The sequence below is a fragment of the Oncorhynchus kisutch genome, linkage group LG15 (assembly GCF_002021735.2).
Source record: "Oncorhynchus kisutch isolate 150728-3 linkage group LG15, Okis_V2, whole genome shotgun sequence".
Taxonomy (NCBI): Eukaryota; Metazoa; Chordata; class Actinopteri; order Salmoniformes; family Salmonidae; genus Oncorhynchus; species Oncorhynchus kisutch.
In genome coordinates, this window is record NC_034188.2 from 69,920,851 (window position 1) to 69,937,913 (window position 17,063).

Consider the following 17,063-nt stretch of genomic DNA (forward strand, 5'->3'; position numbering starts at 1 on the left):
ACAATGACCATCCTCAGGTGCACAACTAGCTTACAATTTAATACAAATCTAAGCAATGGTAACTGTGAGGTTGTTTTTCTTAGAAACCTTCTGAAGATAGATTGGAAGGCAGATTGGATGGCATCTCTCTGATTTAGCATCAGATTAGCATTACTATGGTTTTTATTTTTTGTGAAAAATTGTTTTTATTGTGTCACAAAGGCAATAATAACCCTACCTCCCATCCCAAACATACCCCTGGTAGCCCCACCCCATCTAACCCTACCTCCCATCCCAAACATACCCCTGGTAGCCCCACCCCATCTAACCCTACCTCCCATCCCAAACATACCCCTGGTAGCCCCACCCCATCTAACCCTACCTCCCATCCCAAACATACCCCTGGTAGCCCCACCCCATCTAACCCTACCTCCCATCCCAAACATACCCCTGGTAGCCCCACCCCATCTAACCCTACCTCCCATCCCAAACATACCCCTGGTAGCCCCACCCCATCTAACCCTACCTCCCATCCCAAACATACCCCTGGTAGCCCCACCCCATCTAACCCTACCTCCCATCCCAAACATACCCCTGGTAGCCCCACCCCATCTAACCCTACCTCCCATCCCAAACATACCCCTGGTAGCCCCACCCCATCTAACCCTACCTCCCATCCCAAACATACCCCTGGTAGCCCCACCCCATCTAACCCTACCTCCCATCCCGAACATACCCCTGGTAGCCCCACCCCATCTAACCCTACCTCCCATCCCAAACATACCCCTGGTAGCCCCACCCCATCTAACCCTACCTCCCATCCCAAACATACCCCTGGTAGCCCCACCCCATCTAACCCTACCTCCCATCCCAAACATACCCCTGGTAGCCCCACCCCATCTAACCCTACCTCCCATCCCAAACATACCCCTGGTAGCCCCACCCCATCTAACCCTACCTCCCATCCCAAACATACCCCTGGTAGCCCCACCCCATCTAACCCTACCTCCCATCCCAAACATACCCCTGGTAGCCCCACCCCATCTAACCCTACCTCCCATCCCAAACATACCCCTGGTAGCCCCACCCCATCTAACCCTACCTCCCATCCCAAACATACCCCTGGTAGCCCCACCCCATCTAACCCTACCTCCCATCCCAAACATACCCCTGGTAGCCCCACCCCATCTAACCCTACCTCCCATCCCAAACATACCCCTGGTAGCCCCACCCCATCTAACCCTACCTCCCATCCCAAACATACCCCTGGTAGCCCCACCCCATCTAACCCTACCTCCCATCCCAAACATACCCCTGGTAGCCCCACCCCATCTAACCCTACCTCCCATCCCAAACATACCCCTGGTAGCCCCACCCCATCTAACCCTACCTCCCATCCCAAACATACCCCTGGTAGCCCCACCCCATCTAACCCTACCTCCCATCCCAAACATACCCCTGGTAGCCCCACCCCATCTAACCCTACCTCCCATCCCAAACATACCCCTGGTAGCCCCACCCCATCTAACCCTACCTCCCATCCCAAACATACCCCTGGTAGCCCCACCCCATCTAACCCTACCTCCCATCCCAAACATACCCCTGGTAGCCCCACCCCATCTAACCCTACCTCCCATCCCAAACATACCCCTGGTAGCCCCACCCCATCTAACCCTACCTCCCATCCCAAACATACCCCTGGTAGCCCCACCCCATCTAACCCTACCTCCCATCCCAAACATACCCCTGGTAGCCCCACCCCATCTAACCCTACCTCCCATCCCAAACATACCCCTGGTAGCCCCACCCCATCTAACCCTACCTCCCATCCCAAACATACCCCTGGTAGCCCCACCCCATCTAACCCTACCTCCCATCCCAAACATACCCCTGGTAGCCCCACCCCATCTAACCCTACCTCCCATCCCAAACATACCCCTGGTAGCCCCACCCCATCTAACCCTACCTCCCATCCCAAACATACCCCTGGTAGCCCCACCCCATCCCCAACCTGGGTCAACACATAACATATATAAAAAATACATATTTTGTTTTAAATACAACTCTACAATGAAATAAAAAGTACACACAGTTAGATTTATGACCAGTATAAATAACAACATCAAGAAAGCCATTTTATCCCAAACCTGCACCTTCTCCAGCAAATGACAGATTTCTGAAGCAGCTTCTTCCCACATTTCCAGAGTAGTATGTTTGGCTTTATTCACCTGGGCAGTGGATAACTCCAACATAACCACATCCTGAAAGTATACCAATCATCCTTATATGAAGGTCATGTGGTGGCAACTAGCATTGAACAACAAGTATTTTGGCAGCAATCAACTCAGACAACCAAACCTTAAATGTGTTTTCATTCAGCTACAGACCAGAATAGACATTAAAGGGAAAAACATTTTTACAAAATGTGGACTCTTATTGGAAGCAACCACTCCCCCCATTGTTGCCTAGAAATTAGCTATGGCTGGGCTAATAACTCACTAACTAGCAAAGAATATGAACAAATGTGCACAGGTGTGTACATGCAGCTCTCGCTTTGATATCAAAAGAAGCGCATCTACTCGCGAATGCCCCACTCAAGCAGTTCTCTGGCCATCAATCGTTACTTTTTGTTTTTGATCATATAGACCCCTTTCTGTCTTTGCAAAGGGCGATGGGCGCTGTGCAAGTTGGTGGCAGAACAAAGGATAGTTCTTATACTTAAAAAATACTTCAACTTCAACCAGTAAAATGTCTCTTTGGCTGTCTTTTGCTACAGCCGATATCAAAGAGCGTTAGCATTCAGCTAACAACTGCTGCATCCAAAATAGTTATTTTGCAAAGATCACAACCAAATATAGTCTTAGTGACTGTTCAAGCAAGAATCAAAACATAATTGTAAGCATATGAGAACCCAAAATGTTTTTTTTTATGTAATAACATTTTTAATCTAGGCTATGTTGAATGGGTTTCTGAGGGCAATGGCTTTCTTACTGCAGCCAATATGTCAGTGTGTTGTGTACGGAAAAAGGTCTATAAATACAGCAATTCAACGTGAATTGCACAGATCCATTTAGGGCAATGGCTATTTGCATATCGGCCTAGTGTAGCTCTCCCACAGTTAGTTTTCCATACTAAGTCTTGCATAGTTTGTTTTGTTTCGGTATGTTACATTGAAAGTGGCTAATATTGCGTTGATTCAAGCACAATTTCCACAGTTGAGCAAAACATTGATAGTGTTAACTAAAGGGGAAAACTCTAAAAAAGTTGAGAGAAAGTTGAGTGACGTTCAATCTAGTGTGTGCCAACCATGCAGGTTAGAGGGAGCATTGTTGGTCATTCTATGTTATGGAAAGAGCTAGTGTTCTTAATGTTTTTTATACTCAGTATGTGAAAATGCACATTTCTATGTTTTGCAGTAAAAAAGGATAGAGGAAGTTAAGCGTTTCCAGTGACATCATCAACTAATTAGTATGCAATTAGCAGGCAATGCCTACTCATAATTAGTTAAAATCACATACTGAGTTGCACACACATGATGTCATTGCAAACACTTATCTTCCTCACTATTTTTGACAAAAAAAACATAGAAACTGCCATTTTCACATATGTTAATGTTGGGGTGGTGCTGGAGAGTTGTACAATTTTGACATTTTCCTTTAAGGCTATTGTAGATAACTATTGAAACCTTCTCAATTTAACTTTGGTAGTCCTGCATGAAATGACGACCTTGATGAGGCTGTAAAATCCAATGCTTGGTCAACTTTTTTTCACGGTGAATTGCCCAACATCCTTTTAGGGACACTTGGGTGGAGGATAAGGGCACTGTGTAGGAAAGGAAGTTGGTGAACTGAGTGGGGTCAACTGAACAGGAAAGACTCTCACTGGAGACACGTGTTTCTGTCACGAGGCCGTGAAGCGCGGATCGTGCTATGGCTGCCGTTATTCCTGTGGGGCGGGAACTATCACATGAGGGGGCGATGGAGCATGAAAAAATATATGCCCCAAAGAATATCTGCTTTGCTGGAGATACATTCCAAAGTAAAATCTGAGAAATTCTGATTTTTTTTTCTAATGGATTGGCATTTAATTAAATGGGCCTGCGCTGCGTAAAGGGGAGGAGAACCAATTCCATCAGACATGATGTTAGCACTGTTTGTTTGTGAGATAACATGATGTTAAACAACAGAAACTGTTTCATAGGGATGATATCAATAAAATATAATTTGGGGTTTCAAAGTTGGCATGATATTTATTTTGATAAAGCATTTTATTTAACTTTTGTACAAAGTTCATTCGATTTCCTGTTCTATCCATAACATACACATAGCCTGCATGGACAGGTGTGTAAAAATGCCTATATTTTATTTAGTCAATAGCTTACGAAAGGAGGGCGGAAGGACATTAAGCCGTAGTCTTTTTCACATTTCAAAGGACCTGCTTTTTTTATGGTGCTGTTCCTATGTCTTCTAGATTTCTTCTATTTCATGTTCAGTTGATTTGCAACTCCGGCTCCCTCTCACACTAAACGCAACGAGAAGTTTTTCGCTCTCTTCCAATTGGTTGCCGACTGGCGGCTCTCTTATCACAGTAAGGTTCTCATTCATACACCCTGTGTACGCCTTCTAAAAATAACTTACTGTCATCCATGGTACCGACTTTGAATAGACGGGACAAATCATTTCAATTGGGGAATAATTCAACTGAAAGAATAGACGACTGACAACATAACGACAGGTGGGTGAGGAAATTCCATTTGTAAGAATGCTAGTCGTTGTCTTTTCTAACCATCCACAAACCTGTGCATGCAGCATGTTTGGTGACCATAAATCAATTCCACTGTTTTCTTACTAATTCTAGATTCATGCCTTTTCATAAAACTATCTCATTTATCAAGATTCCATGCCAGTCTTCGGATCTGGTTCAATTTAGCTTAACCAAATGCTTTTCAGGCTATCATCCGTTAAAAATGATTTTTTTTCGTTTACAAGTTTGTTTTCGAAATGTGTTTTGGTTTGCCCTAATATAACTCGCTTTCAAGGTTTCTAGATGAGTGAGAACTGTGGTTAGAAAAAGTGCATAGATTAGGGAAAATCAGTTCGTTCTCATTTATGATGGATGACAGCACGCGCTTGTGCAAGGTAAGATGCTTAAAATGTAACACTAGAGGCTTTCAGCCCACGGGCTGTCTCGGAGGAAAGCCACTGCAGTTATTCAACAGTCCTCCTGAGCCGCTAGTCGCCTAATTGGCTACAGATGCGGAATTCTATGCTCTTTTACCGTTTAGAAATTGGATGCATTTGGGAAACTTTATGAGGCGAGCCTAACGTTTGCCTGCAGAAGCTGAAAATAGTGCTCACCAACAATTATCAATAGTGCCACGATCATAAGCCCCTTAGATAATATACCAGTAGCCGAGGTGATGCGGCAGAAATTCAATAACCAAAACATTTCAGCCAAACATGAAAGTATTCCATAAATATGTGAGTGTGGGCCTTTAAAATATCTGATCACACACTAGTCAGTTCGTGTGTTTCATATTTACTTATTTAGAGATTGCTATAACATGAATTCTGGATGTGTAGCGGTCTATCTGTTTTCGTCGTATTTTTGCTATGTGGTTGTTTTTAACATAATGCCGCTGTTGTTTTGGGGTCCCTGCGCCATGTATTGTAGGCCTATATCGACAAGTGCTTCCTTACCTTTCGTTATTCACAGTTTTCACAGTGACAGTGAGTGTCTCCTGTCAACGGACGAGTCGAAATTAATTATGCTATGGCTGCAATCTGCATTGACAATAAAAAGTTAGTTTTCATTATTCACTCGTTCTGTTTTTGGAGACCAGTGTTTGTCTCAGTGTAATTTGCTTGATGTTAGGAATGTTAAATGTTGCACGTGCCAATCTTCTTAATCATTCCACACCGAGGGAACGACCAAAGACTTCGTCCTCGAGCTGCCCTTTCACCCTAGACTTTGTAAGCTGCACTTATTAAAGAGAAAAGTGTTTCAATATGTGGTAAGCTTTAGGGAGAAAAGTAGGGAAGGTTGGGGTTTGGGATCTCCACCTGAGTTGTCTATCGAGCAAGTTAAAGTCATTCAACCATGGTAGTGATTCCGATCATCATGAACAGTGGTATTATGGATGCGAATATGTGACTGGTAATTAGATTATCATTGTACCACTAAATATGTGATGAAGGAAACAACAGTGCACGGACGGTCATACGGCTGAATGAATCAAGTCTGAGTCCAATAATTTACAGTGGGCCTATGAACCAAATCTGAACCTATTATATATTTTGGTGGAAGTGCTTTCACAGAATGGAACGCAAATCACAAAACCGCAAGGCGCTCCTGGCGCGCTCCAGAGATCTCTAGCTGTGTTGGTTATTGATAACTTTGTCAATAACTTACCCTGATATCACAACAACATGAACAATAGCAAAAGGCTTCCGAAATAAAAAAGGTTTTCAAATTGTTTATTTAATTTAATGTGTGGCCTGAGGCTAGGCCTATACATAAAACAATCATTTAACTTGAGGGCGACAATATCAAAACAAAGCTAACGTGATAACAACCAGAATGCAGAAAACGGAACTATCAGCCTGAGGGGAAGATTTTCAGGAGGTATCACTGCCATTGAACATTCACAAAAGTTTGCATGGGGCCCTGAAAATACAAGTTATTTAATTTAACATAAAAAAAATTGCTTGCAAAAGAGTCAATGAAGTATGAGTTAATGGATGAATGAAGCTTGAATACTGGATGTGTGGATATTAGTGCATTATGAAGAAAAGTTGTTGATGGTCTAATGCATTACTGAAGGAGTGGGCGGGAGAGTTTGTGATTCCAGTGTTACGTCTAGCGGGAGAGTTTGTGATTCCAGTGTTACGTCTAGCCTATACTATAGCTCTTTACCAATAGGAAGCTGAGTCATTCTTCCACCAATCAGACATGACATATTGCCATGATATAATATTTATTATTCCCCACACTATAGGCTTTATTTGTCATTACATTGTTATTACATTATTGATTATTTTCGTCTGCATTGAACCACAATTGGTGATCAATATGCCCATAATTATTATAAATAGTATTATTGTTCACATTAGCCAACTAGTATAATTATTGTGCACATTATTAGCATATTATTACTATGTTTTACAATTATATTTATTTGTGTGTTTATAATTAATTTATTGTCTTATTATTTTAGAATATATTGCTCTTTTTCACTTTTTCACCTTTTTTGTTCTAATATTCCTCTCCCCAAGTTCCGTTGAACAGTGTTGAAGACCTCTCGACCCTCTCGGTTCTATGAACATGTTTCAGACCGTGCCTGACACTTCGTCTTACGTCAAGGTAAGACAATATCTTCTCTTCGAGCAGGTAATTTTGCTGAACAGTCTGGGTCCTCCCTAATTTTCTATTCATGATGATCCTTTGTGAATAATTAGCATCTTCTTGTCATTCTTTAAATAGCTATCGGTAAGCATACCCTAGGCCTAATATGATAGGTATCAATTAAATCTTGTCACAATTGTCTCTCTCTATTCGGTTGTTGTTACCATGTTATAACCATTATGCAAGAATAGACCTGCATTCAAACATTTTATGGTAGACTACTGTATAATGTGATTCTCTGCATTTGTCTGGACATCACGATTAATTGAATGTCTTTGCCTCCAGTGCGGGACGGTTATAGCACATTGTTATATTTGACATCATGCAGTTTTTTTCTCTCTCCGCCACAGTCTCAAAGAATGTAAACAAAGCAAATAGTGCACATCTGGTTTTCACGTTTAAAACTCTGTGCATTGAATCACGTGGTACAACGTGGAATTCCTGCAACCTGACAATGTATAGGCCTTGGGACGATTTGTTGGAAACGAAATATGCACTCCCATTGTTAATCTTATAGCCTATATTAAAGTGCACAATCCACGGCATGCCATAACCTACGTTTAAGAAACTATCAGTGTAAGTGCAGTCGCCATGTATTATGGGAATGTTTGCCTACCTGTCATTGAGTGCTCACCATAACACATCAACATTTCCGTAGGCTATTATGGGAATCTGGCTGTTTTAAAATAGTAGAGGAAATGTGATGCCATGTCTTTCTGTCATAGATCATTGGTCGAAGATTATGAAAATTAACATTTGTGCTTAGTCAATTAATAAAATCTTTATACTCAAAATATTCCAAGAGTGACTTGTTGTACTTTGTCGACTTATTTCCCTTTGCATATAAGGGCTCTTTTCATACATCCATACCGTTTGTAGCGCTCTGCAGAAAATGTCACTGGCCACATTGCTTGAGTTCTCTGATTTGTTTTGGGAGATTTGAACAGCAAGGAATGTTTGAGGAGAAAATATGCTTTGAAATGAGCCTTTCTGCTCCCTAAATAAGACAACAAGTCAATGACAGGGAAACAAATCCAGGAACCTGTGTAAAGTGTTCTTAGGTGAACCATTTAATGCTTACGATTGCTTAAACAACCAATATTGAACACCAAGTTCGTCAGTTCAATTAATATCACATTGCCCTCGTTTTAATCTAAACCTTCACTGAATTATTTTGCATTTGGGGGAAGATATTAATTGTTCAGAATGTGAACCAGGCACTTCTCAAGACACATTTGTAAGACATATTCTGCTTCATGGTCTAGCATTGGTTTTGTTTGATTAAGGCCAGGCGAGACTCAAGCTCTCCAATAAAAGTACATCTCAAATTAATGATGGTCCGGAGCAAGGGACCAAACGGTTCGATCTCTGCTTTTTTTTCTGAGTATTTTTACTTGGGCTTTATTTTTGCCGGAGAAAGAGAAGGGACTTACCTGAACTCTCAAGTCTAATGAACAATCTTAAATGGCCGATCCATGTCTATGTCTATGTAGTGGTTAGAATAATAGGCCTAAAACGTTTGTCACATAAATTAATTTATAGAAGTCACAACAGACAACCTGTAGGCCTAGGCCTAATGGAATTTGTTTAGTCTTTTATGAATTAATATTTGTTCACGAATAATATAAACATAGGACTCTTTCAGTAGGCTAATAATATTGCCTAATAATTCAAATGAAAACCTATAATAATACCGTCATAATGATCTGATCACCGTCATAATTTATCCTTGGATCATTTGGTAACTTAATGGAGACGTCTTAGGTCTATATCGGCTATTATTGAACATTTGTAAGCATGTGAAGTTGTGAAGTGCTATAAATTCACGATGAGCATAAACTGAAACGAACCCACGTGTATTGTCCAATGGAGGTGCTAGGGCTTCCCAAGGCTCGTGGTAGGAAATGTCTGGCTGTCAGATTTCAGCGTCAAGTCAGATGTTCTGTGGTTCGCTGTATAAACCAACTTGCATCTGTTTATTGGCCTCCGAAAATATTTGTTACCACTCTCTTTGCATAAGCATGCATGTTCCGTGCGTAATGGAGTGAATAATTTGATTAGCTTTAGTCTTTAGTTTGTTAGCGATTTGCCTCGGTTACTGTGGCTCTGTGACCAACTCAATCAATAGTGCTAAGTGATTTCAGAATTTGGTCACATTATACCTGAAGTAACCTCAGGTGTCAACGAATCACATAAGATTTTGTTTGCGTTTTACGGGGTATTAGGCATATTTGAAATAGGCCTACTTATATGGCCCATACAATGACAGTCATTCACTATTAGGCCTACTAGCCAACAGGCTATTAAAAATAATAAACATTTATTATTTTCAAAACGCTAAGCCATACCAATGCCCTCTGCTATTGCAAACGGGTCTAAAATGAATGGAATCTATAATTACGCAATAACGCACGAGGAGGTGTGGTATTGCGGAGTGCCTGGATACAGCCCTTTTTAGCCGTGGTATATTGGCCATATACCACAAACCTCCGAGGTGCATTATTGCTATTATAAACTGGTTACCAACGTAATTAGAGCAGTACAAGTAAATGTGTTGTCATACCCGTGATATACGGTCTTATATACCACGGCTGTCAGCCAATCAGCATTCAGTCCTTGAGCCACCCAGTTTATAATGAATAGTATACCATGACATTCATTCGGCCTACTTTCTTTCGGCCTAACTCCAATACAAAACCAAAACAGGAATCTTGAATAAGAAAATGTAACGGCCACTAAATAGTTAAACAAGGGGTCTCCCTTAATTACACGAGGCTGAATTGGCCTCAGGCAGGAGAAGCCTTGACCCCAAGCAGGATCCAGATGTGGTGGTATAGAGGGGGCCTCTCCCCCAACAGACCCCCAAGTCGAGAGCGGACAGGTCGGCCAGTCTGTCAGTGGCAGCGTCGCAGGCTCCGTTTGGCCGCTCTGTGGCCTGGCCGCTCCCCCAGGCAGAGCCCATTGGTCTGGTCACGTTCAGGGCTGGCTCCATGTCTAGCATCTGCGCTGAACTTGTGTCTGAAATGGCAAGGACAATTTCCAAATGTAGAGGGAAAATTGTTGGGGATGGGGACTGGAGATTTTTGTCCATGGGTCCAGTAGCTTAAGAAAGTAGTTCAACTATAGCCTAGGTCTAATAATAATAATAATAACAACAACAACCAAAATAATATTACAAGCCTATAATAATGTAATAACAATGTAATAACATAACATGGGAGTAAGTACACTTCATCATTACTTTAACGAAAACCATACACATTTACTCATTAACTAATCTCCAAACATATTAAGAGACGGGGTTCCCCTTAGCAATATTTGGAAATATACAATCCATTATCATTCCCTCCTGTGTTTGATGCAGACTCACACGTGTAGAGCAGACATTGATATTATGCCTCTGGGGCGCTGCGTGCTTGGGTTTTATTAGGAAAACTTCACAGAGGCTTGGAAGGCTATAACAAAGAGTAGCCTAGATCGCAACAACCCTCGCCACAGGTAGTTCAAGTTCGTATTCCTCTTGGTTAGATTTACAGTTCATTTCATCAGCACTCTCGAGGAAAACATCTGTCTGCTTTGAAAGTGAAACGCTATTTTATATATCTATCTCGCAGTGGAAACGTGAATATAAAAAGTTAATAGAGTTGGGAATGATTTGGGCTACAGTAAAATCATAATTGTGGAAAACTGTTTCACGCATTGCTTTAAAGCAATGCATACGGATATTATAAAACATAATGGAATCCCATAACAGCCTATAGCGGTTAAAATTATAACTTTTTAATTGGAAAGTAAATGTAACATAATACATGTATATTGATGGAATTGCTGAAACAAACTCATTCGCCAGTGTCTGTGACTTTTGGATAACAAAAATGCTCAAATGTAGCCTACAGCAACATATGCATAACGCTGGCAACCATTCTGTAAATGTTTCCGAGTAAAAACATTAACAGGGGGGAACACGCAATTGTTTTCCTTGCTTATCTCTTCGTGACAAGTATCCTGCTTTTTGGAACTGCAATGAAGGCAGGGCTTGAAGTGACACACATAGCTTCCTTCTCAAAAGCGGTGACTTCCCTTCCCAAATGTAGAGAAAAAAAAACATCCGGTTAACTGTCTCTTTCTCCCTGAGATATATCGGGGGCTGGAATTAATTCAGGAGCGTGTCATGTTTGGAATATTGTTGGGGTCCGCTGAAAATTGCGCAAAATGGACGGAACTATTAAGGTAAGGGTGGAGGACGGGGTGTACGAGTTTGTGAAAGCTTTGCTTTTCGGAGTTGCGCCTCCTTTTAGCATGAGTTGCTATGTCTGTGAGTAGTAGCCTACAATGTTGGGCAATGAACGGCTTTTTATTTTGCTCCGAAATCGGTAACCAGATGTCATTCTATTTTCCTCTTTATCTCGAAGTTTCCTTTTCCTTTAGGAAACTCTGAAAGTGAAAATAAGAATTTGGTTGGATGCGAGCGCGTAGACTCACGTCTGGAATTAAACAAAGTGCTTATTTTATTCAGTGAAAAGTATGTATTTATATAACAAAATGTAGGGCAATTATATTTATCCAGTTGATATAGTGATGATGAGGGATTAAGCAATATGTAGGCGATATATGGCTGTACTGTTAGATGAACGTGCGTTTCTTTGTCAAGTAATGTATGATGTGTCAAAGAGGGGCTGCGCAATAGTGGTGGCACGGTGACCGGGGATCCTCTCGCAGTTCATGGTTCAAAACGTTAATGATGGTGTTTTGGTGGTTCATGTCGTTCATTATGCAGGATATACAAGGAAGTACAATCCCTGCGTAAAACCATTGATTTTATACGAATATTTTCGGTTGTAAAAAGAGTGTTAGAACAGTTGCCATTTTTAGTAGCCTTGTCAATGGCCAAAATGTAATTTGGAAATATCACGGGTTAATTGAGAAGCAAAAACTGCGCATCTCCTTGTAATTCACTATTAACAAAAGGCTCACATGCTCACCTGGGTATTTATGCTTATATTGAACACAAAAAGTAATTAATTACAGGGAGAGTGCATATTTTACTTTTGAGGGACGGGTATTCAAGCGCGGTCTTCGGTTAGCCATGCAGCCTCCGGTATTGAAATTCCAGATGCATTGCTATGCAGATATTTGATGGTTAGGTCCCTGCATTTCACACCACGGTATTGTGTCTTGAGTTTGAGTAGACATGGCCGATTGTCCTGTAGACATGGCCGAGTTATTTCGCTCAGATATCCAACGAACTGGACTATTATAATAGCCATGTAAACGTATTGTCTGTCAGTGTGTTTTCTGTGCTGGTTGAAAGAAGCTGGTTTGTGTGGTTGAAGTGGTGGCTGGGTGAGGTGTACGTTTTTGAACAGTTTAAGCGTTGACTGCACAGAAATGTTTAATTTATATAAAATAATTCTCACCCGACTGGTTTGTGATTGTTTAACACTCAAACATGCAAAATAGAAAAATGTAGGCCTTGTGAAATGATTGTTTAATTATATTATCCTAAATTATCATGTATTGATGACAATACTATAACAACAATAATGACTCATTATTATAAATGTATCAGGACTGTGTATGTCTCTCTGTGTATATTTGATTGACTACTAACTGTTTCTGACTTTAGTCATAAAAAAAAGGGGGGGGGTGTTATCGAGCCATGAGAGCTTCCTGTTCTACACAATCTGGTTTCCTGACAGGTTTCCCTTTCCTCCTCAAACAAAGGACAGGAATGCCCCCTGAATCGCAACGATGCTGATGAGTGTGTGTGGACAACAAAATAGACCTGTGCAGTCTGGAAGTAGCGCACTGGCGCACAAACCCTTTAACAAAACGCGACATGATGCATTTGCAGGCAGGCTGTTTGGCTGTAAAGCATCTGTGGTGGCCTAGGCACGTGGCAGCTTCCACTGTCAGTTTCCCAATAATAGTTTGGAAAGATCTGTTAGTTTATGAATGAGGGTGGTGAACAACATTACACTATTTTGAGATGATAATGGCACCCTATGTACCATTTAATGATTGATATGTACAGTAAATAATTTAGAGAAAGCAAGACTTGGAGTGCAGTTATTATTGTTCCCTGGTAGACTACTTGAATAGCCTAGATGGGAAGGGTTGTTGGCACAAGATGTTCAGAAGAGACAAATGTAGATGAATTAACTGTATCTCTGTCCCACCCGTACCATAGACGTGTGTGTGTTCCACACTGATACAGAACACACATACCAAATAGACTCAGAGTGGTGTGTTAGACTGTTTGGAAGTGCATACATTCACACTATTTTTAAAACCTGTAATCTTGATCGGCACATGCCACTTGCCAATCATGGATTACATGGCAGGGGCTGATATGTCAGTGTAAATGTAATGTGCAACAGCCATAATAGCAGAGCTGCACATTCCCTCACTGCTCTCAACATATAATCCACAGCCCTGGCCAGCTGCTGAATAAACCACTCTGATAGGGTATATGGCTGCCAGACTGCCAGTGTCCAGCTACAGTATGATGGTTTGACTGATGAAATCACAGGCATGTCTGTCCAACTCTGACTGCGTTATCTGATGCTGTCTCACAGTATCGTCCCTCTAGCCCTCCCAATGAATGGCCTCAAAAGCTGTCATCTTGGTCAGTTTGGAACCTCTGGCACATCACGGACACATACAGTCAGTGTTAGTGAATGTACTTTGTAGCATTAGTTTTCTGAATCGTACTGTACGTGAATATAATATGTGTATTCTTCTGATTAGCGGTGAAGATAGAAATCCCCGTCCCAAGATAGACATCTCAGGAAATGAGTACACAGGCTGTAAACAGCAGACTGGCCACTGTATGTATCACTGGAACTTCAGGCTAACTCTGCTTCACTTTTTCACTTGTTAGGACTCATTGAAATGTAGCACTTAATAGCCTTTTTTATCCATGTTTGCTATTTCATGAACAAAGTCAGACGTGTTTTGATGCGTACATACCTTGTTGTTCGACAGGGGAAGAACTGTGTGCTAATGGCACATCATTGTCTTGATCGAGTATGTTATCTTTGAACATATCTTTAATCCCCCAGGATTACAGATACCTCTGTCTAATCTGTGACATCAGATGCTATCAGATCAGATGTGTGTCAGACGTGAGCATAATCCTTGAAATGGCTTAACTTTAATGACTCTAGATCAGTTTGTCTCTATTGCTACTGCTTTGTTTCATTAAAATGATTCATTGACAGAGCTGAGGCAAGGCAGGCCTCACCAGCTCCTTATTCATAGTAAACAGAGGGTTTAAAACTGATTTAGCTAAGAGGCTGCCCCGTTCTATACAGGCAGCCATTTACCTGTATATCTCATACATACTCTAGAACTCTTTGGCTCTGTGTAAAGGTTATTGTATGTCACATCATTGTGAATAGCAAGTATTGTATTCCCATTAGCCCATATACATCTCTGACAATGATAGATCTGATATGTATTCCATGCATCAGTTACCAGGCATGAGACGGAACACGTGGACACAGACAGAGGAGTGTACCAGTGGAGACGTTTGTTTTATTTAATAAACGTACATTGCTCCAGCAGAGCTGTCAATGTAGAACTGATCCCATCCCTGATCCAGTTGAGTCTTCAGCTGCCATTCCTTCTCTGTGGAAGGAAAACTCAGACTAGATCTTTTTGTGTGTAGTAGTCATCCGAATTGTAGTCATGTTTGAAGTCATGGTAACATCAACAGGAAGCTGTAGTTGCTAAATAGGCCCAATTGCTCTATACACAAAGCACTTAGGATGCCAGATTGTGATATGAGACATAACTGCACATAATTACTCTAAACAAAATGTGTCTACAACAAGTGAGAGATTGAAGTTGTGAGATCACAGGTTCTCTCTGTTGTTCTAGAGGAGCCCTGCTATAACCTGCTCCTCCTCTGGCCTACAGGAGGCACTGTCAGTGGTGAGTGAAGACCAGTCCCTGTTCGAGCCTCCTTACGCTGCTGCTGCCCCTCTACCCAAGACAGACATGACTGCATCTGGCACACAGGACTACGTCCAGCCCCACAAAATCCACCCATTACCCCCTCAGCAAGAGTGGATTAACCAGCCAGTCCGAGTCAATGTCAAGAGAGAGTATGACCACATCAATGGATCCAGGTATGTTCAGCAGTATGCAAAGTCCATCTCACTAGACTCCAGGTTTTATGTTTTGTCCCTGTATGTCTTAGTCTATGCTGATTAGAGTTGATGTTCCATAGATTAGTCTAGATTCAAAAGGACAGTTGATCAAAACAATTGCTTGTGCACAGTTAGATACCATTTTTGGCCACTTGCAGAAATTGGCACTTACATTCCATTCGGCTCTCTAGCTCCACTCCATTGGCCCTGTGGTTGTCTATATGTCAAAACATTTTCATCTCCCTTTAATAGACACTTTGAGACAATATAAAGATGTCTCTCCCTGACATTGACACTGTGTGTCTGTGCAGCAGGGAGTCCCCAGTGGACTGCAGTGTGGGGGGTAAATGCAATAAGCTTGTGGGGGGCAACAACACATCTCAGATGAGTTACGGAAGCTACATGGATGAGAAGAATGCTCCGCCCCCCAACATGACTACCAATGAGAGGAGAGTGATCGTCCCCGCAGGTAACAATGACTTCTATGATACAAACCACATGGTATTTCTTTATAATTAACAAACATTTCATATTGTTTTTATTTTATTTCTCATGTTATTAATTGTTCATAAACTAGACCTACAAGTTGTATGACTCTCCATTCCAGCCTGTGAGAAATGTTTATTTCTCAGTAGTTTTTCTTCATAGTCAGATGGAGGGCGTATAAACAGGCTCTCAATTGGCATTCATTTTCTGATGTCATAGAAATGTTTTTATTAGCCTCAGATCTATTTAGCTGGGCCACGGGGGAAGGATCTTTGATGCTTTTGTTAGTCATGTTTTAGCTTACTCATGGGAGCATGACTCAACACATTGAGGCAACCGAGGTCTGTTCAGTCAAAGAGCTCTTTACATTAGCTAATTGATTCACATATTACAGAGTGTTATTTATGAGGGATAAATGCTTTGGGAAACATTCTCTCTCTGTCAGTCTTGGAAGAGATTTATTGTACATCAGATATACTGTAGAATATATGCAGGTGCATGATTACATAGGCTACACAATCTGGGAAAGGATGGGTCACATAAATTAATTGAAAGATGGATGAATGAATAACTAGATGAATAAACAAGTGACAATAACGGATGAATACATTAGCCATCATTTGGAAATAATTATGACACTAAAACTTGAATTGCATTCTCAATCACTGTGAAAATGGTAGATTGTCCAGTGATGTTTACAGTACATTACCTCTGTCCCCTTGTCTTCCTCCAGATCCATCGTTGTGGTCTCAGGATCATGTCCGCCAGTGGCTGGAGTGGGCCATCAAGGAGTACGGCCTGCTGGAGATGGACACGGCCATGCTCCAAAACACAGACGGCAAGGAACTGTGTAAGATGAGCAAGGACGACTTCCTCCGACTCACCACCATGTACAACGCTGAAGTCCTGCTCTCTCATCTCAATTATCTCAGGGAAAGTAAGTTCTGGCAGCCATTTTAATTGATCTATACTGAACAAAAATATAAATGCAACATGTAAAGTGTTGGTCCCAGCTAAAATAAAAGATCACAGAAGTGT

The 17,063-nt window shown here is 41.5% G+C and overlaps 1 protein-coding gene across 6 annotated transcripts in view; it reads left to right on the top strand.

The window, feature by feature from the left end:
- Window positions 1-4,526: 4,526 nt before the first annotated feature.
- The window catches only part of LOC109905796 (Friend leukemia integration 1 transcription factor), a 32,772-nt gene continuing 20,235 nt past the window's right edge, over window positions 4,527-17,063 (top strand). Inside the window, exons 1-5 of one of the 6 annotated variants that reach the window (XM_031791012.1) lie at window positions 4,527-4,713; window positions 7,254-7,341; window positions 15,307-15,518; window positions 15,851-16,008; window positions 16,759-16,962. In XM_031791012.1, the coding sequence (XP_031646872.1) occupies window positions 7,297-7,341; window positions 15,307-15,518; window positions 15,851-16,008; window positions 16,759-16,962 (619 nt within the window). In that variant the 5' untranslated portion in view covers window positions 4,527-4,713; window positions 7,254-7,296. Of the gene's footprint in view, window positions 4,714-7,203; window positions 7,342-11,465; window positions 11,614-11,669; window positions 11,757-11,795; window positions 11,906-15,306; window positions 15,519-15,850; window positions 16,009-16,758; window positions 16,963-17,063 lie in introns of those variants that run through there. The other 5 variants (XM_031791013.1, XM_031791014.1, XM_020503403.2 and 2 more) reach the window with 5 other exon arrangements.